Source organism: Pleurodeles waltl, chromosome 4_1 (assembly GCF_031143425.1).
Source record: "Pleurodeles waltl isolate 20211129_DDA chromosome 4_1, aPleWal1.hap1.20221129, whole genome shotgun sequence".
NCBI classification, from domain to species: Eukaryota; Metazoa; Chordata; class Amphibia; order Caudata; family Salamandridae; genus Pleurodeles; species Pleurodeles waltl.
In genome coordinates this window covers 507,802,556-507,825,908 of record NC_090442.1, presented here as the reverse complement: position 1 = coordinate 507,825,908, position 23,353 = coordinate 507,802,556, and the positions used below count along the sequence as shown (strand labels likewise).

The window sequence follows — 23,353 nt, the reverse complement described above, 5'->3', positions numbered from 1 at the left end:
GGGTGTTTTTAGGGGTTTATATTATATATGGATTTCACTTACCTTATATATATTTACTGTGCATTGTAAAGGCATGCAAGGTAATGGCATCTATGTGGTGAAGGCATATATGTGGTGAAGGCAATGCATGGCAATTTCTCTAGTTACCAAAATAAATTTGTGGATTTGGCCACATTCACGTCATTTTGGCAGTTTCATCCGGTGCCCAGAATGGGGTTAACGAAGGCAAGAACCAGCGGCCCTCCTGGGAAGGGGAAGGAATGACTCCTATTTTTGGCCAAATGTTCGACTTGCCTTGAGCACGAGCCTTCCCCAAAGGAAAAGCAAGTACCAATGCTTTGAACTAGCAGACAGGAAGTACTTTAAGCGGGAAAGCAGCATGACACACATTGAGACTTATTTGGTGGCACTGTGCCAAAAAGGAACAGTCTGAAAATGTATGAGCTACTCAAATGTGTGTCTGAAGGCAACAAGATGAGGTCAATTTAGAAGAGCACGACCAACTCGTATCAACTTAAAAATACTTTTCTGGGAAAGACCACCATGTCAATCATTTTCATCACCTCCAGAGCCCTTCCCAGAGTGCTCTCAGCGATCTAATTAGGGGAACACATTTTTGAACACGTACTGAGAGCAGCTGCAGCTACCTAAATGCCAACATAACTTCCTCCAGCTGGCCTGGCCCTCAACACCAGAAAGTAGAGTCCAACTGAAGCCCTGCTTTAACAGTACTCCTACACTTAAATGACTTTATCTAACTTTCTATTGTCTTGTGGAGTTAGAAACATGGTGGTCTACGCATCATTAAGGTCTTTATCACTTAAGTATACTGCAGTCCTTTGACCGCTTGAATCCTGGAACTACGAGCAAGTTTAGTGATGTAAAGCCTTAAGTTAAGCTTGTGATACCGAAATTTGAGCCAGTGGCACTCAAACTCATGGCTGGACCCAGTTTGTGCCAAGATTGCTAAGGGTGTTGTAGAAGCTACAGATTACTAAGCCTGTTCCATCTATCCCACTTCCTTTGTGCCATTGACTTCTGCCATCATATCTAAAATGACAAAAGTACCAAAAACCACATTTGTCTGAATTCACACTCTACTATGTGCCCATAAAACAGTAAAATATTTAAATGCATATGACTAACTATGCAGCCCTCTGTGTTTGAGGTTTGATTATAGTGGTAGAGGTTTTTTCCAAATTCAATAGGAGTTACTCGAATAGAACTATTTGAAGGGCACATTGCCATACCCTTTTAAGCACAGTTTCATATTTATTGTGTGTTCGCTCAGAATGTAGGCTCAGGGCTCTAAAGACTTTTTCTATTTAAAAAATTGTCCTATTCAAATCCATGGCAGATCACTCCGTAACACAACTGTCTTTCACAGCTTGTGGACAAGTCTCTGATGCAAAAAGTGCGGAAAAAAGGCAGAAAACCAAACATACACTTACCATATTTTACTTGGGCAATGTCCCCAACAACTATGTCGGCGACCGGTATCTGGATGACTTGGCCACCACGAACAACTGTAAACCTCTGTTCTTGTTCAATCCGATTCTGTAAACCCCGAAACTGTTTTTCTTTACTCCAGTCGTTGAAAGCAGTTACTAACACAACACAAACCACGGAAACGAGAATTGCTCCTCCTTCTATCCATCCCGTTTCACCTTCTTCTTCCTCACTAGCACCACTTGTTGCTTCACACACTGTAAAATGAATTTTTTTTAAACGCTGTAGTGAATGCTTTTTAATGCAGTTAAAAAACACAAATGGAATGGAAATCTAATACAGTTGCACAAAACATGCATAAGGCTGGTTTCTCTAATACAACTCTCAAATATATTTAAAACTACACAATTGTGGGTTCACAATTAATCTCCAACACAAGCCTTTTAATCTTGTGCACCGATTTATGACTAAAATTAACACTTGTTTTTTAGGCCACTTCTGAAAAACGGACATTGCTTGATATCGTTTTCAAACCGGATGTAAAAAGTAGTTTCATGATGAGAATCAGAAAAGGAGTTTCAAGATTACTCATTTTAAAACTGTGGCTGCAAGCCAGCGCTGCGGCAGAAGGACTGCCACCATTTTTTTTTTTTTGCTGTTTTCTTCCAAATCACACTACTGGGCGCACTGAAAAAGAGCACTTTAGCACCAAGGTGGCCTCTAACGCAGGCAATTGTAATTTCGAAAAGCAGTGTTGTATAATCCTACCTAAACACAGAGGAGGAATTAACAAACTCTAAAAGGAGTAGATACTTGGTCTCAGTGGCTTGGGTAAAGAACCTGTGTCCCTTTCCATCTAAACCGAGAACAGACAATAGCACCTTCATACTACAGTTAACCAAAAACGTAACACGAAAGTGAGCAGTTGTATCTTCATATGTTAACACAATGACCATTAGGAACTAGTGCAGCCCAGGAACCACCTGGAACCATGGAGCAAACAAAGGCATCAATAGCAATGGTTCCAAATAGAACAATAAGATTACTTCAGATTAAATGAATCAAACAAAATAATTAACCATCAATAACATTGTGGAGAGAAAAAGGCTAGACCCACATTAACAATATATATAGTATAACATGTATTGGTAATATACAAAATGAGAAAAGTGCTCAAGTGAAGTGATAACACCACGAAAGATACCAGAGTAGCGTGGATAATTTCCACAATGCTACTGATGATTAATGCTATTGTGTGATTGATTTAACAAAGTCATCTCATCGTTCTGCTTGGAAGCATATTTTAACACAGGCCAGTTCAAGTTCACTGAAATCTGTAGTTTTGGAGCAGCCATGTAAACGTTTTCACCCGACAGAATGTGGTGCTACAAGGCCAAAATCAAATTAAGCACTGTGCTTTTGACAAATTGTGAATTCCTAATCCAACAGTTTACCAACACCTTCAATCTTAAAATAGCCAACCTCCACAAAGCTACACCCCATTGGCATTTTAAAATAAAAACTCAATAAAGACAAGATCACCAAATTAAGGGATATCACACCGGGCAAAACAAATACAAGTCTATTATACTTACTTTCATTTTCTCCTCCCGGAGGACGGTAAAAAGAAAGGCCTAAAGATATTATGGCTGCGATTTCTAAAATAATTAACGTTACATCCTGTAATGCTTCCCATACTAACTGAAGGAACGTTTTTGGCTTTTTCGGAGGTATAAGGTTCTTCCCAAATACTTCTTGTCTTCTTTCTAAATCTGCTGGATTGCCACTTAAACCTGCAAGAAAGACATTTAAAATAATGAATTACAAAATATTTGTACACAAATGTAGCATTTATCACGTAGGGTCCTTATTTATCATAACCGACCAGCATACTGTGACTTAAGAGTCATTCTGAGAACCTTTTATATGCAATCATAAGCATTTCTAAATTGTGTGTCTAGAAATGTTTTACCCTTAACATATGAAAACAAACATACATATATACATATTGTAAATTGTAAATTTGCACTTGTATAGCGCACTACTCACCCGTTAGGGTCTCAAGGAGCTGTACTCATACCGCTATGGAACCCCTCCTGGCTTTTTCCCTGTGAGGTGCCCACTCCTGGGCACCCCCAGGGTGAAGCCAGGCATCCAAGCGCTGTTGGGGCCGTTGTGGAGATTAAGCAAGCTATTGCCCAGAGTTGCAGAGTGGGACCCATGAATTAGATTAGGCACCGAGGCGAGAATTATCTGGTCAAGGGGAATTGAGCCCAAGACCTGCCGAAGCGGGACTTGAACCCTGGTCTTGAGCCAGATCTCTGCTTCAGGGTCTGCCGCTCTAACCATTGAGCCACACTTCTCCACAATACATATATGGGCTGCACAGCCGAAATCACATTGACCTAGCAGTAACAGCAAAGCCTCAGATATAAACTAAACATGCAGAATAACACTTTAATAGCACACGATTTAAATAAGGCCGATACATTGACTGGTCCAGCAATGCAGACAATGTTCTTATTAGGTGCAACGCAATATTGCTATATTGGAAAGATGCAATATTTTAGCTTTCAATCTCTGCAAATACTTTGGTACTATATACGTGGTTTTGTTTTTCAACAAAATACACTAAAAGGAGAATACCACTGAGGTGCTACGACAATTCATGTGTATTTCTTACTGTTAATATAGTTAATATATCTACTAGAATGATAAGCTTTTTGACTGCGTATAACCTTAAACACATTCTGACCACTCTGCAGTTCTTGACAAACTTAATACACACCCACCAAAACTGGTTAAAGCACACGTTACAGCATTTCCCATAGAAAACTGTTAGTTAGAGGACAGCACAAACTGACAAGAGCTTGGCCTGCAGGAGACGTTAACCACCTGCTTTCCGAAAATGGATGCTCTGCAGATTGAAAACAAGTCTTTTTGGAGTAACCCATTCCATTATTTCAATGTGCATACAGGTTTTAAAGTAATAACATCAACTGGAATAAATGTATTAATTTACGACAACACAGCAAGCACTCTGAGGTCTGTGGAGTGCTTTATGTTCTGACTCCCTTTTCAGACAGAATTCCCCTACTTCAAAACGAACTCAAGAATCTATCATCCTCGTGCATGACCTGTCACCTTAAATAATACTCCTAACCCAATATTTGCTTGCAGCTTACTATGGTGCCATCTGTGCTAGATATATGGATTTACAGTTGGGTAACAGTGAGTGACGGGTGGTTTTTAATAGGGCGTTCTGAGAGATATCAGAGAGACAACAACTGTGAAGCTTGAGTGTCTAGGTTGTCACCCAGAACCCTGAGGTCAAAAACATCTCGTAGGTCAGTTATCCATCTATAATTTTATGTTACGTATGGACCCCAAAATCACTTGCACCTGCTTTCAACTGCTATGCAGGGTTTGAGGAGTAATTATCGAGCCAATCATAAGGCCTCTCCTCCCCATCTCCCAAATGTTAAAAAAATAATAATAATAATAATAATAATAATCCTTCCTGCTTCCAACCATTCCATGTAACTTGCAGTATCTTCTCTCCACTTTCCTTCTGAAGCTCTGTTCCTGGTTCTCCAGTGCCACTCTGACAGGCTCTCAGACAGTCCTGCCACAGCAGCCTCGAATTCCTTCATGATGTACCAACAGTGGCTAACAAGTTCTGTTAGCCGCCGTTGCTTTGTCATAGCAGTGAATTACAGGATTTAGAATCCAGTCATTCACGCTAATAGTTCTCTATGAAAGCCAAGAATAACATCTAGATTGGCAGCAATGAATTACAGGGATGTTTTTCACCAAGTGGTTCGTAGTCAGATGAAATAGCTTGAGCAAAGTTCGAGTTGTTTATAATGTCACTCAGAACCCCGAGGTGAAAAACATCCCTGTAACATCTTACCCATCTATAAACGCACGTTATGTAGCCCGCTTAAATCATCTGCCCTTGCTTTCAACTCATGCACAGGGGCAGAGGAGTAACGGGGAGCCATACATAAAACAACTGTGAAAAGAAATACCTTCCTTGGCGACCTTAAACCCTCACCACTGTCTCTGCCTTCCCTCCTTCCTTCCCCTGCAGCTGTAAGATCTGCTTTCAGTCAAGCAGCGCTATATCGACAGCCTTGGTGAGAGCCCTTTTAGGCTGGCTGGAAGGTCGTTATGATAGTGCAACATGGGTAACAAGTTTTGTTATCAACTGTTGCTGTGTCACAGCATATTTAGGATCTACTGTAAATGACAGCGGTTTTCTATGGAAGCAATGCATAACAAATGTGCTATGTACGCGACCGGATAACCCTCAGCTGCTTACGTGTATGCTCAGTTAGGAGCCCACCTGTCCCTTTTCCTGGGACTCTGTTCTACCAAGCCCCTGCACTGCTGTACACTCAGTTCTTCCTCAGTAGAAGACTCACATGACCGCCATGCCATGATCTTCTGTTTCACGTCAGAAGCAGGAGTCAGCACTAGTACAAAGGCTAATCTTTCTTTTGCATTTAACTTCCCTCCATAGTTAACCTGTATGCTGTTGGAAATTATAATCTTTTGCATGACACCTCCACAAATTGTTGCCATTATTTATTTTGCTGGCTGCAGTACTCGGTGTACTTTACCTTTGCTAACTAAACACTGGTGAAGAACCTGTGCTATCCCTTTCAACATGATGAAATTCGCATTCCCCTGACTACCATATTTAACTTTCCTAAAAGTCCCTAGTATATGGTACCACAGTGTAAGAAGGACCTGAAACTTGAATGTCACAAGTGGGCTGCAGTACGTATTGTGCCATCCACTATAGTGACAGTGAATACGATTGCAGGCCTGCCTTCATTAACTAGGTAGTGCACGTTTAAACTGCAAATTTGAGCTATCAAAATAAACCCTTTTGACACACCTACACCCTTTTTAAAAATATTACTATATCATCTCTAAGATGGCCTTACATGCCCCTAACGCAGGGTGCACTGTATTTAAAAGTAGAATATAAAGGGTAATGATAAACATGTCCTTACAGTGAAAAAGTCATCCAAGCAATTTTCACTGTAGCAGGTTTAGCTGTTGAATAAGAAAGCACTTGAATACAATTTTGAATTTCATATTTTGCCATCATTGCATACAAAGCAGCTACAAAGTTCATATTGTGAATTCAAAATTAGCCCAATCATGGTGAAGCTGAATTCATAATAAACATTTTAGGAAAGGTACTTTTAAAAAGTTGCTTGTTACCTGCCTAACAGCTATAGAAGCCCATCTGCATGAGCTTCCAGCTGTCGCACCGGAGCTGGATGCACCTCTTATTAAGGTGTGAACTTGCTCCCAGATACAAAGGCCTTGGGTGTGGGGAGGTGTTCTATTAGTCGGACAGTCTGATAATCTGGGCTGTGCCCAGGAATTTAGTTAACTTTATAAGGGACTACCGCATCTGAGGCAGATGTAGCCAGCACCTGGCCTGCTCTTTCCTTTGGCCCTCGAGACAGTAAGGCACCAGGACTAGTGGAAGAGGAACAAGACCTAGTTTAAGATTACCACATAGGAGGGGTTGCTCATTTCCCTGGCCACACCACTAGGATGATCACAGGAGCTCTGCACAGGAAAAGAAAGATTCTGGCATGTAGGGTTTAGCCAGAGAGGGGTACTGTGGGATTGTCTGCAGTCAAAAGTACATGATGTGCTGGAACAACAGGGAGTACCTTTGTGAATGTTTACAGCATTAGCTAGGGAGTGCCCAGGAGTTCTTCCCACCTACAGGCTGGCACTGAGGATAAATCTGCAACACACAATACCCTCATCAGATGACTGGACCTGTGCAAGAACAGACCTGTTGGCCTGTGACCTGAGAAGAGCCTGCTATATACAGGACAAAGACGTCGGCTCCAAGGTCATAAGACTGACCCTCCTGTTTGGGCTACAGAGACACCGCATGCTTCAAGAGGCCCTTATCCTGCATTTCCAGATGCCCAATTCCAACTGGACCTTCCCTGAAGCCTGCTGCTGGCCTCTACTGGTGTGAGCCTTTACCCTCAAGTGCTGTCCTGGACTTTGGCTAGTGTCAAAGTGTACTTCTCCTAACAAATCCTAGATCCTGAAACTTAGAAATGTTTGCCAACTGTTTGGTCTCAGTGTCCCAATGGTTCTCAGAGCAAACTGTCAAGCTGATCCAACAAAGGTTTGTTGCCACTGGGCCAAAGATTCAGGCTGCTCTTGCTATGTTCTTCTTTGAACAGCATATCTGACTCAGTGGGTCCGCACGGAGAAGGTATTCACACTTCTGTATTTCTCTTCAGCTACAGCCTGCATCCTTGCCCCGCTAGAAGAATCCAATCTCTGAAAAGTTACTAAGTCGGCAGATAGAAATCTTCACAAGGCAAAAGAGTTCAAAGTATCTGGTCAGCAAAGGAAATTCAAATTTCTCCCACTTGGAGCTCTCTTGCTAAAAGTCAACAGCTTCAATAAAACCCAGTCCAGCGGTTATTCAATGATGTGGAGCCCTCTAATGCCATACTCCTGCCTTGCTCTGCTGAGGAATTTTAACTTCTATTCCAAAGGCTAAGTCTGAAGGTTAAACTCTTTACTTGGTCCTTGTATCTGTCCTGCGCTTAATCTCAGTCAATCTTAAGGCTTATCCTTGTCCTGATCAAGTTCAACCTTGATTGGCGCTTAACACTTTTTGGCACTATTTTTTAACCTTAAAGTTTAAAAATCCATATCTCCACGTCTACAGATTGTATTCTTGTCATCTTGCCGTTATTCTATTTTACTTTATTCTATTGTATTAAACTGGTTTGCGATTTTTCCCATGCTGTGTTTTGACTTTATTACTGTTTGAATACTGCATAAAAGCTTTAAACATTGCCTTCAAGTTAAGTCGGTCTGCTCTGAGCCATAGCTATCAGGAGGTTGAGCTCAAGCGAATTCAGTGACTCTAGTGGCTCACCTTGATCCCAATTCCTTGCATGCGCCATCTCCAACTACCTTGAAGACTCCAACAATCTTCAAATGAGCAACTGTCAATTGTGTGCCATACATTTAGTGTGGGTCCAACATGGACACTGGTCTGTAACATAAAATCATGTTTCTAACTTCTAGGTTTGTGTAAGGTCATGCATAAGGTCTATAGTATGATGGTGCACTGCTATGCTTGTGTTTATCATTGCTAGCCACTGTTATTTATGTCAGTGTTCCTATAGTGCAGGCATACACTATAAACGTTATCAGTGAGACAGTTCTGTCTCTGTAAATGCATATGACAGATTTATTAGGTGCCAAGTCTCTCAAGAACTCACACTCTATAAACTCTCTGCAAAGGACACCTACCTCACCTAAGTGCATTCCTCCAAACATTCATGATAAGCAAGAAACTAAAGCATCGAGGAACCAACTTTTTCAAGGACATCAGTCATCTTCCCCAGGCACAGTCCTATTCTATCAATCTGGTTCTGGTAGGAGACGATCTCCTTTCTTATGATCACAGGACTTAGCTACTAGTAATTAGGGCCAAGATAAGAAGGAAATATATGTACAAAAATATACCACACTTGGATTGTTCATCTGCATACTTATGTTTGCTACTACCAACACTTTGCTACATAAGATCTGCACTCAGAGGCGTGGTCCTGAAAAAAAAAAAAAAAAAAACATACTTTACCAATACAGAGATGCCTGTTTAGTTAGTATTGGCCAAGTTCACTCTCGTGGGTAACAGAAGAACATCTTATAATTCCAAAGAGTTATTTAAACTTAACTGTTAAAATGGCATCCCAGAATAAACAATTGCAGTTGAACCGGTCTCAAAATGGCGACCAGAATGTTTTTGACTAATGGGCGTGATCTCCTAATTATTTGAAGCCTTTAATGAGAGAGGCACTTTATGGAAAGGAAATTGTAGTTGAGACATTTTCTTTGACGGAGCAGATACCACTCGAAACAAACAGGCCCAAAAGTTGTTTTTTTGATCAAGCCTCTGTGCTATCAAAGAATCAAATGGGGTGGGACTGAGAATACATTTCTTGTGTAATTCCTCTAAGAACAAACTACAGGGTAAACCCAGGGGTGTGGAATTTATTAAAATATCTACTTGTCCAGGGGACAGGTTGCTTCTCAAATCTACTTGTCCTGTAAAAAGATCTACTTGTCCCTTTGGTGCCATTTAGTGTGGCGACAAATTATGGCAGCAATTAATAGCCTCTCTGATTATGCCAGGGCTACTACCATAGTAGGGCTTGAATACTTGAAGTTTCAATTCCTACTGTAGCAATTTCATTATTTTGCCACCTTTCTGCAGATCTGCATACTGGGGCTGGAGGAAGCAGTAAGCAATAGTTCCAGGGCTGGAATGCCTTTGAGTCTGCAAGCCTACTAACCTGCATGTTTTAAAGATTTTTACCAGCTTCTCTCGAATATTTTCCCATAATAAGAAAGGTTGGACATTTACTCCGGACAATAGCAGAATTAGAACTTCTTCCAGAGTTGGGAAGAAAGTGGCTGGAGGGAAAATGAACTTGCAAATGCTCAATAGATTTTCACATGAGCAAATCTACACATCGTATTTACCCATGCTAAAATACAGTTCACAAATATTTTACAGGGGTACGACATATACCCTGGGTGCACTTTTGTGACTTTCTTTAAAAATTTGGGTCCACATGTAGGTAGGTTCAGATTTGTGACCTGCAAATTGCGAGTCGCAAATCCGAATGTAGGATGGTGTCCTTGACACCATCTGTGATTCGCAAGGGCTTCGCAAATGCCCACCTCATGAATAATCATGAAAAAATAAAGCAGTTTTTTTTTGTAATGCAGCCCGTTTTCCTTAAAGGAAAACAAGATGCATAACAAAAATGAAACGTTTTCGTTTCATTTTTTCAGAGCAGGCAGTGGTCCGCAGGACCACTGCCTGCTCTGAAAAAATGTTTACTGTGACATTCACAATGGGGAAGGGGTCCCATGGGGATCCCTTCCCTTTTGTGAAAGTGTTAGCACCCATTTGAAATGGGTGCAAACTGCGATTGGTTTGCGCCCGCGGTCACAAAACAATCCTACATTGCACTGCGAGTCGCAATTAGGAAGGGAACACCCCTTACTAATTGCGAGTCGCAAACCCGTTTTGTGATTCGGTAACCAGGTTACTGAATCGCAAAACTGGGTTTGTGCATCGCAATGTGCTTTTCGCATGTCGCAAACAGCGAAAGTCGCTGTTTGCGACATGCAAAAAGCTACCTACATGTGGGTCTTGGTCCCTAATTAGGTCTGGTGTGAACAAAGACATTTTGTTTTTATTAAACTTCTATTTCTCTCTCTTTCGGCTGGCTTTACTGTGAGTGATCGCATTCTGCTCTTCCACAAGGAGCATATTGCCACACAAAGTAGTTTTGTTCAGTGTCAGGAACTACAGTGGCAATCAGTGACGTAACGAAACTGGAGGGTGCCCCTTTGCAAAGAACATGGAGGAGCCCCCTCTCCAGACTCACTCAGGGCAGGTGCTGTGCTGAAGGGGCCCTCTGGAGGGCGGCTACGGGCCTTTGTTATGCCGCTGGTGGCAACGTGTGCTTTTAGAGTTCAAAAACATTTTGAGGGGGTTTTGCCAGTGTTTGTTACAATGTTGAGGGCCTGGTAGCTCCCACAACAATAAAGTGTTACAAAAGCCATGTCAAAACAAGACACGCATTGATGAAACTAAAAGACTTATAAAAATATGTCAGATCAGTTGGCTTTGTCAGTGTTTGTTTATTTTCATGCTTCCTATAATCGTGTTGAAAATGGTTACTCTGATTTTCCATTAGAAATATTTTTGGGAAATACTAGCATGCATCAACACATTTTACTAAATGACACTTCATTTGCATATAATCAGAGAGCATTCTGGGAGCATTATACTTAGCCTCTTAGCCTAAACTTTTCAAACATGTATGTACACGTATTTATTTTTGTACTGGAACCAACGTCAGTAGTGAAGTGTGACCTTAAAACATTTATTTACAGCACTCACTCTAATAATGAAGACTTTCAAATAATGAACCATAAATACAAGTTCGAACAGCATTATCTTTAGGAAACACACTACCTCAACTGCAGAGAGTTCCACGCTCTGTAAACAGGCAGCCAAAGGGTTTGTGCTGCAGGGGGTTGGGCCTACTTGTCCCAAGGACAAAACAAACATAAAAACTTGTTGCCCTTGACCCCAAACAAGATGTCCCGGGCGTCGGGCGATAGGAATTCCACATCCCTGAAACCTCAATACCCTTTACAGGCATAGTATCAGGGAGTGCTCATACACTATCATTACACATTTAACACCACTCATTTCCCTGGGAGTACAGCTGAGGGATCATTTAAGACCATAGTAAATTACAGGAACCTTAAATCTAACATCTGAAATCATGGCTTACGATTCCAGGAACCTCAATTCTAGCATATGAACTCATTACATGAATATCAGCTTTAGTACTGGGCTCAAGATGACCCCGGTATGCAGGAAATTCAAAATTACTCGCAATGTGGCAAATTATTTCTTTACCCAACATGCAGTGCCTCAATCACAGTATCTATTTACTTTTGTTGGCATTCAATAGGACCATACTTTGCTGCCTCGCAGCAATAATAGTCATGGATTGCTTTCAGCTAGAATCATGGAGTTCCTACAGGAGGTTCCTAGAATGATTTCATACCCGGATACAATCTGTTTTACTGAGGATAGTCACACTCCTGATAGGGTTTTTTGAATTTTGGAAGGGTGTATCTGCAACATTATATGGAGAGAAAAGCTGCTTTGTGACCGAGCCAAGTATGACCTCATGGCCTGCATCAAAAGGTATACTTTAATTTTGGATTTGCAACATCAACAATTTTGTTTCCAGACAACCTGCTTTTTAGGCCTGCATAGAGACAGCTCCAACTGTATGTCAACACTTGACGCTTTTCTAAAATATACACAAAAGGGACTGCAGGAGTTTTACTCACTACATGATATTTACTATTAGATGTCTCATTCCATCACCAAGGAAGTGTCTTCATTCAATTACACGAGGTGTATTTTTGTCAGTAGATGGAAGGGACTATTTGCTGAATGAAGCAACCATATTTTCCCACTTACATCTCCACATTCTTAATTAATCACCAAATACGTACTTGACGTATAATCCAAGGCAAGTAACTTTAGCAAAGTATTTTTCATATGTTATTTAAAAGATATGTTTGTGTGGGAAAAAAGCTTTATGAAATAAAAACAATCTTTAGAAATAAATATAATAGAACAGTCAAATACACAACTAGTTTCATAATCATTGTTTTATTATTATTATGCTGTTTGATTTGCTTTCATTACTAAGTTACTGGCAGCCTTCGAGAGAATGTCAGGAGATGAACAACTAAAGCACCGGCTATCTTCGCAGACACTAGCATTTCTCTCCTCTGCCTCCGGGGCTGAGTATTTTGGAAGCTTCTTGGCCATGCTATTGTGATGGAGCATTTGTTTTGTACTTCCTCTGTGGGTCCTTAGTCTAACACCAGGGGCCGAGAATTTCATTTTTGCAGTTCATTGCAGCTTCCTGGCCATGTGCAGGGGCTCAGCACTTTTTAAGTAGCTCCCTCAGCTTAGGTGTCATGCTGCTGGTGTAGACCATTTAATTATCTGTAGTTTCTGGCAGATTCTTTGTCATGCTGGTGAGGATTTCTTACTTGCTGCTTACTGAGAGATCCGTCTGATTGTGTACTGGCTGAGAAGGTTCCACGTAGGCTGCGTGCTAGGTCAGTGAGCATCTACATGGTAATGTTTGCTTTCTAGACAAGAGGAAACGTTGATAGCTTTTGAATACTAACCTTAAGTAAAAATACTTTTTCATGAGTAAAAAAGTTAGCCTCTTTTCAGGCTATCAATGCTGTATGGAAAAGCGCAACGACACCATGCGAGTAAAAAGTGAGTCCAGTTATCGTTCAGTTGCTATTTTGATCGTGGGAATTCTGAAAACAATGCGTCTAAATGTTGCATTTTACACCTCAATTCTCAATTACTTTGGCCGTCCATACGTGGTATATCTCATATATCATATCATGCTCGCTTGTTCAGTTTGCACCCAATCCCCCTCGGTTTCACCATTTTTCTCATACAGTGCTACTTTTGATATTCTGTTTTATTAAGTGTCTTTGAAGAATGACAAAGAAGCCTTAACGATCATTAAGGTTCTAAGTGACACAATGTCCAGTGACACTCAATCCACTGCGCAAGCTGCTTAAGTTGGAGAGGTTCATGACACCTCTGGGTGGGTGTGTGTCTCTGTGAAAAACAAAAACACAGAACAAGCCTAAACAAGCAGTGGTAAAGCTAACAGGTTTGGCCTTGGAAATCCTACTTTTTCCACACATATCCAATAAGAATGAAAACTTTAAATGTAAGAAAAAAATAAATGCAGCAGTCTAAAGCTAATATAAATAGGTTTGCAAAAAAAGTAAACAATGGCCCATTCCAAAAATTAAATCGAAGCAATAAGAAGAGAGATTGGACTACTTAAGTGGACTATTTTCAGGCAAATGTATACATACGCCCAAGCAAAATGCGGCCACTAACAGTGAAAGGAGACAATGGCTCAAGTGGACTAACTTACTGCCCAATGCTGCATGACATGGTGGCTAGACGAAAAACACTAATGACATGAACAGACCAATGGATCAAGAGGCCTCGCTTGACCAAACACCCCCGAACATATGTGGATTTATACGTAATTTTTTATTATTTTTTTGTTTGAAAACACAAGGTTAACAAAACTAAATTCTAAACAGACCTCAAGAACAACGTGTAGTACACAGGCATCATTAAGGTTAATTTTCGACTGGACAACATCCCAGTCTACAAGGAAGTGTCTATGATTTTTGCAGCTAGTAAACAAATAAAACTATGTAGTGTAGAAAATACAGTATGTTACTCCACACCAATTGTTTTAACTCTCAAATGATAGTTAAAAATTAATGATTCACAGAAATAGTTACAGTGGAATAGTGGATTTATTTACAGGACTAACATCATTCTTGTCTAAAGACAGTAGGTGGTCGAGCAAATTGGCTCCTCAATTTGATTTTTTAAAACAATTTAGCCAAAAGATATGAAACTGTGTGGAACGGCCCAAAATACCAATGCATAGTATCCATTCTAACCCTTACAGTTCGTTCAAACAGCATAATCGCTGTAAATAAATGCAAAACCCAGACTTCCTTTCGTCAGCTGCTCTCAAACAGCCAAAATATCTTCAGTAACAGGTCATCTAATTAGCAACATAAATTAACATTAGTTGCCTATTCATATTACAAGCCATTCCTTTAGTAGGATACACCATTAAAAGTGCTGCTTTGCATAAACCTTTTCCACTTTGCTATCAGTTCTTGGTTGGTCACTCTGCTAATATAATCTCTGAATGGTATTGTGGCACCTGTTAACTCCTTATGTACCTTCTATTCAGAAAAACACATTTATATACATAACAAGTGCATCAGCATGCTTACATACATACATCCAAGTATACATTTTCAATAAAAATTGAGGGAATGTTATGTTATGTGGAATTGTCTAGCAAGACTAATCACCAATAACGGTGTCCAGGCACTGTAGCAGACATGGAGGCTTCAAACGTAAAGTGCTGGGTGTCTGCCTCAGTGAGTTAGTCAGGAGCAAGGTCTTCGGCATTTTGTGGAATTCAAGAAGTGAGGAGGAGGCCCTGATGCGCTGAGAGAGGTTGTTCCCGGTTTTGGGTGAGATGTAGGAGAATGTTAGCCCTCCTGTTCTGCTCTGTGGATGGGGGGGGTGAGTGCGAGTGAAAGAGTGGCTGAACATAGGTGTCTGGTGGGTTGATGGAAGTGAAGGATATTGTTTAGGTATGCTGGACTGATGTTGTGAAGTGCCTTGCGTGCATGCGTGAGGAGTTTGAATTGGCAGCATTAGTGTGTGGGGAGCCAGAGGGGCTATCTGAGGTGTGGTGCAATGTGGGTGCATGTGAGAGGTCAAGAATAAGTGATGCTGTCGCCCAGACCTCCAACAACCAAATTATGTTTGGAGAAGGAAAGTTATAAATACAGATATTATTGATGATTTCAATGCAACACATAGGTAACTCACATTATTCATTTAATGTGACAAAACGTTAATGCCCGGTCCTGAATATTCATCATGAAATGTCAGAGAGACAAACAGCTGAATAACTTCAGGAATTGAAGCAGAGTTTGAAGGCCGTTTACAAAGCCGAGAGAATTTGTTTAGCAGCTCTATATTTCTAGATTTGGATCCTTACATTCTAGGCTCTAATCCGGGCTTTGGCAGTTGATGTCAAAGTTAGTATGTATTGGGCATATCACTTCAGGTTCCTGTGCCTCAAGTTGTAACACAGGTGATGTAAATATGTAACCTAGATAGTTGTATTTAAAATAAAAACTTTCAGTGTGCGATCTAGTCTTCTCGAAATTAGATGTTCTTACCCACTTTCCCCACCACATCCTGGTTTCTCTAATACCATTTTCACATAGCCACAACCACAATACTCCACTATAAAAACCTATCTAGGTCAGAGATGCTCCTTTTCTGAAATACGGTTGTGTTAGATAAAAAACACTGACGTAATTAAATTAGAAATACAAACTACAAAGGGATCTTTTCAGATCAGATTAATGGTTGCAGGCAGAGCCATCCTGAAATTGGCATAAAAGTCATACACAACTTTTAACAGTGAATGAGAGTTTAAAAACAAGGATAACCTTGTCCTGGCAGCACACCATCGGAGTAAGAAGATACCTTTTGCCTACTACATACACTTAGGGCCAGATGTAGCAAAGGGTTTTACCCATTTTGTGTCTATGGGAAAATGTGTTCGTACATATGGCCCTTAATGACTTAAGTGTCCACAAGATTTAGGCAACTAAAAAGAAAAAACTACGTTCAGATAGCAAACAGCATACAGTTGTTGCACCTTTGAAAATGAGCAGAGCAGCCTTTCACAACCATATTTGACAGAATTCGCTCGAGATAAATATCCGCCGTCCTAGTACCTGTACTGTCGACTGCATGACCTCAGGGACGCCAGACCAGGACAAATGTTAAACAAAGGACAAAAGAAGATGCAAGCTGGGTAGTGGATAAAACAACTACTTTTCATGTCCCAAAAAGCAAATAACTCGCTTGGTCTTGTATTTAGTTCTGGCAGATGTATGGTGAGCAGACGTCCCGGGTGTGCTAGGACAGTCCCTGTCTTCGCCAGCTGCCCCGGCATATTAAGGCAAATTTGGCTCATGTCCCGGTTTTTGGAGAGAGCTAACTGAAAACAGACAGAGGGAGGCCTGTCTTTATGTTACAAAGCAGGGCTAGTTAGCAGCTGTTATAAGATAGCAATTTAGTTAAAATGTATCTAACTTGGTTTCAAAAAGGTCATCTTATTTATTTTCTTAGTGGCTATTCTGTGATTGTAGGTTGGTGAGAGCTGTCATTCTATGCTGCTTGGCTGAACCTGTGCCATCTCTTCACTAAACAAAGACAAGTAATTCATCTTTCTGTAATTCATAGTTGGAAAAACAAGCTCAATGTTGACACGTATCATGGGACATATTATATATTGATGTGTGGTGCAGAGTACAGCTATGCACCTGTTCTTAAGACAATCCACAGGCTGAAACCCATACACTTAACTCAGGCATTTTCAGAGTTAGGACTTGGGCTGCAGGCAAAAATCTGGAAACAGTCGCTTCTGCTCGCCATTTCTGAGCTGGGCTGTCTGCAACTCATGCATCAACTAAGACAATTTGCAGAACGCACTTGGGTTTATTGTACAAGGGCTCAAGTATAAAGTCAAGAAAATCAATCAACAGCGGGATCGGTGCAGGATCAGATGAAGTAATTTACAACAATTCCATCAAGAACCGATTTTTGTTTTTAACTTTTGTCTTTTCACCTCTCTCAGAGAACTAGAATTTGTCTGCAACCATTGGAAAAGGGAGGAGGTGGCAGCTATTATAATGTATTTACTGCATTCAGAATAGGGCATTAAATTCTTATATCACTGCTAGTTTTTTCTGTTTCAACTGGGGAAGCAATATATGTGGGTGTGGGCCCATACAAGGGCAAGAGGATCCCACATGAATGTGGGGGTGGACATGGAGGAAGGTCGTGCTCCTGGTGGTGCCCTAGGTTACTGGTAGCCAAGTTAATGGGTGTCAGGAAAAGGATGTTGGAGTTCTGTTAGGGATACAGATGGGTAGGGCATGGAATGAAGATGGGGAGAGTTTTCGGGGGTGGTGAGCAACTGCTAGACGGAAAACAATAGCAGTCCAGGATGCAAACGCTTTCGTTCATGTCCTGACATTTGTTGCTTTTGAGTCTATTTACTGGAGGTCTACATTTCAGTACTAGACAGCTTTTGGCAGATCAAAACTGCACATTTTCAACCTCAAAGATTCAGGAGTTCCTACTCTACAACAGAGTGTAAATGAACTGGGTTTTAATACCACTCATCAACTCATTCCTAAAACTTTATCCAGCAGCAACTTGACATCAAGAGGGCTGGGATAATAGTATACTTTTCTAAATATTAAATTGAGAGGGAGGATGGTGATCAGATATTCTCGGTCTTGTGGTTCTATGGAGTGGGGGAAACAAAAAAAGATGATGTTTACACAGTCATTTTCCAACCACCTCAGCAACGTTCCAGTAAGCCCATTGGTACATCTCGTTTAAAAAAACCTAACATTATCCCTCAGTGCTGTCAGATCACTTGTTTATAATCTAAGCCGTGATGGTTGAACCCCCACCTCTCTGCTAGGCCACAATGAAGATGCTCCATGCTACACAGAAAATGTAATCGTCAGTGGGAAAACCTGCCACGGGGATTAATAATGTTTACTGCATCAGTGAGGGGCCAACCTTAGTGCCTATTATATGGGATGCATTGGTATCCTGTCAGAGGATAAACAATCCAATATTTGGGGAGACAGAGGAGAAGCCGGAAGATTTGGGGAACATGGTCTTAGACTGGTTTAGGCAAATGACTGCAAAGTGGAAGTATAACGGCAACAAGCACTGACAAATCCAACAAGTCTGGCCTTGTCAACTTATTGGGGGGGGGCGGGGGGGGGAAGGAAAAGAAAAAAGGCGTGATGACATTCATGCACACATGTGCACATATATCTCATGATGCTTCTGGAATACATTTCATTCCGAATGCATTCATGTGCAATGATGCAGCCATCCTTTCATTTATTTTTGTATTTACCATTCCAAGATGCTAGACTGCTTCAGGAGCGGTAAATAATAATAAAAAATAAAAATAAAAAAAACATTTGTAAAGCGTATAGGTGTTTTTTCTTCAAACCTGAGTGGCCTGGCAGCAAACAGCAAGACTGAGGGGCAACTGGGGAGTGGAATGGGGTGTGGGGGGGGGGGGAGTGGAGATAGGTAGTGGATTGGGGGTTAACAGAGGGCCTAAACGTGGGGTGCAGGCAGAGTAAATACATTAAAAAAGCACACACAAAAATCCCAGGTGGAGGGGAACAGTGGATGAGCTCTAGATTTGTGGGTGGGGTGGAGGCAAAACAGCAGGCTGGAGAGGCACAGTGTTATCTCAGGAGTGAGGTAAAGGTTGGTAAAAAAAGATATGCTGCACGGAAGGGACAAAAAGGAGAAAAGGAAGGAAGGTAATAAAATAAGAAACAAGGAAATGAGTCAGAAAAAGACAGCCAACAGTAAGCAATAGCTCAGATGCCCATGACGAGTTTTTGGTATGGTCTACAACAACAGCTTAAAACTGCGTAAAGCTGTCTGTAGGTAAGACTTTAAAATAGAGAAAATACTCTCTCAAATCAAAAGAACCTATTTATCAACAACTGTTGAGAATTCTATGGCAATTTAATATAGAATACTAAATCTAGGTGATCATACTGACGAAGCTTTAGCAACAGTTACTAAAGAGAAAACAAAGTCAAAATACAGACTTCGTAGCACATATATCTGGCTGCTGTCAATAAAAAATCCTTTCAGAGTTAATTTGAAACTGCTGACATTCCTCTACAATGACTATCTCACGGAGAGTCTAAATTATTAGCCTATGCACACGTCCTACTGATTTTGACCACTAGTCCCCTCCAAACTATCACCAATATAGAGACAATTTATTGTCTCTTGGTATGGACTAAACAGAGACACAACCACATTGTTAATACAGCTCTGGTGAGGAAATGAGGTTATTCAGACCAACAACTGAAATATTCGGCTTACAGAGCAATATGAATCAATAATGAAAAGAACAATGAAGCAGCACAAGAAGAAGCTGTCGTGAACGGATAGGACTAATTGTGTCTAGCAAATATAACACAATGTTAATCTGTGTTAAGCCCAATTCTCTGAAGAGACACACCTATCTGCCCTTCTTATTTATACAGACCCCAAATGGCTACAATTGATCCCACAGTGAGACACTCTTTCAGAGAGGTGCACACATGTAAGTTAGTTCTTAGGGAGCTCTTCAGTTGGACCGCACCTTTATTAATTGCTCTGCGGAGTTCATTTTGTATTCTCGGTTGCATACCCTCCTGCTAAATGTTGGACCATAGCATGGCTATGAAAAAGAAGGAGGAGTAGGAGCCTTTGCCACTCTTGATTTGAGTGCATCACTACTAGTGCTATCACTTTGGAACAGTAATTCAAACCGGAGACAACCTAGTGCCAACTATGCATTGTTACCCTAGATCCCTACCTACTACTTGCTGCTTATGTTCAGCAAAACAAAGTTACAAAGCAAAAGCTTATGTTTTACTGAAAATATGTGGTTCTAGCACAAAGGTCTTCAAACTGTGGGGCACGCGCCACTGGAGGTCCATGGCTGCATTTCCGGGAAGCAAGTGGGGCACAAATGCTCATGCAAGTACTTGAAAAGTAAATGGAGGTTGACCTGGAAGCGCAACCTTGTTTGTCACGTTCCGAGGAAATCTTCATTTTACAGTGGCTTGAAGAACATAAACAAGCATTCGCATAGCCAATAGGTCTCGCCTTTAATAACTTATTAGTATTTAGCCATGTAGCATATTGTCCTGGGTACTACAACATCTACTGTTCTTTAACATGGAAGCTTTCACACTAATAGGCACATTATAGCACTGCATCTAGACATACTTATTTAAAGGAATGTTTTTAAGAAACATTAGTGGTATGCAAATTAAGGTAGTTGAGTTGTCTGATGGTACCAGCATAAGGTTTAATAACTGGATTTGCACACACAATTTATTTCATTTGGCTCAAACTTTCACGTTATTGAACCAATTCCAGATAGTCTGGTACCAAAGGGACAGCTCACTGGAAGGTATTAAGAAGTATGTAGGTAGGTGAAAGGAATCCTTCTAATATGGAGGGCGTCAGTCAGCTGGTGGAGATCAATGTGTAAGTAAGCTGAGCACTGACAGTGCTAAAGCATAGTCAGGAGTTTGCAGTTAGGCAGAGCTCACATAGAAATGCAGCAGAATGCTGGTGTCACCTTTCTCCGTGGCCGAACTCAAGGCCCTGGTTCCCCAGGTGTTAATGACCAGAGTCAAAGTTGCTGAAACTGTGTTACAGGCTGTTTTGAGAACACAGACAAGAATGTGCAGCAAACACATCTCAACGACTTGTGCATGCGCAGCTTGCAGATGCAGCAGCTGTAAGCTTTAGGTTTCACGTAAACACCTCAGCCCGGAAGACAGGCGCAAGTGAGTCATAGACACAAAAGAAAGTCCAGTCCAGTGAGCCACCAGGCACCAGCACTGAAAGAAGAAAGCGCCACCAACACTCGAAGTGGAAAACAAGAGGCAATACCGCGTCTAATACCACAGGCTGCAGAAAGAGATCAAAGACAGAGTCAAAGCAGTCTGCTCCGATACATTTTGACCAATCTTTTACAAAACAGTAATTCTAGGGCTGTTGAACGCAAACCTAAAGGCCTTCCAGCTGCCGATCATCACGTAACATGCACCAGACAAAGAAGCCTAGGGGAGATCTGGTGTAAGTCAGAACTGACTACTTTGGAGCTGGGGAACCAGGTTCGAGTCTCTGCATCAGCTCAACATCCTGTGATTCTGGGCAAATCACAATCTCCCCTTGCTACCAAAAAATGAATATGTCCTTGTGTAATGTAACCGGTGCTCATGAAAAGCGCTAAAATACCTTCAGGTAGAGTTTGCGCTATATAAAAAACTGCAAAAAAATAAAATAAATAATAATAATAAAAAAGAACCCCCCTCCAGCTTGCAGCCCTTGTCGGGCACAGACATCGCAAAGAAACAGCAAGATGCCCTAAAACAAGGAAGAGGAAGAAAAACACCGCTACGAACAGAGAACTGGAGAACCAAAAGAAAAAAGTAGTACATCGACACTAAAGTATATGGCCGATCGTGCAATAATCCATGTAACAGGGTCAGACTCCAAGCAAATAACAAAACAGCCTCAAGGTGGGACAAATGTAAATCATTTACCTAAGAAAGCAAAGGAATTTTGGATGGCAGGCCAAGGAACTAATGAAAGTGATGGGCATGTGATGGTCGTGGTTAAAGTCCACTGAAGTAGATTGCAACATGTTGAGAGACAGTGCATGCACGCCGCCTAGGCTCCACCTAAAAAAAAAAAAAAAAAAAAAAGGTATGGGAACTGCAATCCCGAGTACAGTGGGGGCCAGTGAGTAATCTGAAAATCACAGAACTACTGGAGTGTTCAACACCTTCACCAATAGCTCTTACTTTAGTAGTCGGGCTGAAATTTAACAAAATAAAACAACATTTCTTAAAGGAAAGAAACGTGGAAAGTGAATGTCACATTAAGACCAGTATGTCTGAAAAGGTTCCCCTGTCAAAGGATGAAAAAGTGACTCTGTGTCAAACAATAGTGTCAAGCTAATAGTAAGTACCTACAGCAAAAAGAAAAAGAAATGTTGTAGTGAAAAGGAACTAGGACTAACGGGGACTGCTCTTCTAAGAAGGCTACCTAATAAGCTGCCACAGCTCCTGGACATTCATCCCTTTACAATACGGTTGTTGAAGGGAGAGCCAGCGATCATCCAGGGAGAAAGACAATTGCTGAAAGATGTTTGAATAAATAAGTTACGTTCGACCTATTGGATTTGTATGAAAAGTAACCATATGCAACCTTGGGGAAAAAAATCGTAATGCTTAGTGAAAGGTGGATTCAACCTTCCCCGGTTTAATAAATGTTACAAATGACAGACCGAGCCTTTAAAAATTGAGGCTAAAATGCTTTTTCTTTCTGTGCCCTAAACAACTTGCTTGCCATTATGCTCGAATTACTGTATAAACCCTCCTGACACACCACTGCACAATGCACTTGCTGGTTATTGTGTTCAGGACCAACTTCCATCCACACCACTGATATTGGTACAAACCAATATGGTCCTAAAGGAAAATGTTACTTACCAGTAGACATCTGATCGTGGCATGTAGTGCTGTAGATTCACATCATGTGCATAAGCTTGCCATATGGTGTTGGGTTCGTAGTAGTACAACTTGTTTCTGTTTGAAGAAAGTTTGAGTCATGGGACCGAGTGACTCCTCCTCTCGGTAATACCGCTCATGGGCATGAAGTACTTTGTTAGATTGTTTCTCCTCAGGCGAGAGAGTGAAGTAGTGAAAAATACATAGTAGGATAGAAAAGGTGTCCATGCAATGTATTTACACATGTACATTATATATATATATATATATATATATATATATATATATATATATATATATATATATATATATATATATATATATATATATATATATAAGACTAAATTGCAACATCTACACTCCTCTGGGGGAGGAGGGCGGGCACATGGGAATCTATAGCACTGCATGCCACAAACAGAGGTCTACTGGTAAGTAACATTTTCCGTTCGATGGCATGTGTAGC

General features: G+C 40.9%; 1 protein-coding gene across 11 annotated transcripts in view; it reads right to left on the bottom strand.

The window, feature by feature from the left end:
* Positions 1 to 23,353, bottom strand: part of ATP2B1 (ATPase plasma membrane Ca2+ transporting 1) — a 432,225-nt gene that overhangs the window by 241,370 nt on the left and 167,502 nt on the right. For all 11 annotated transcript variants that reach the window (XM_069228813.1, XM_069228808.1, XM_069228806.1 and 8 more), the window contains 2 exons: positions 3,045 to 3,242; positions 1,452 to 1,706 (listed from right to left, as the gene is read on the bottom strand). In XM_069228813.1, coding sequence (XP_069084914.1) covers positions 1,452 to 1,706; positions 3,045 to 3,242 — 453 coding nt within the window. The remainder of the gene's footprint in view (positions 1 to 1,451; positions 1,707 to 3,044; positions 3,243 to 23,353) is intronic.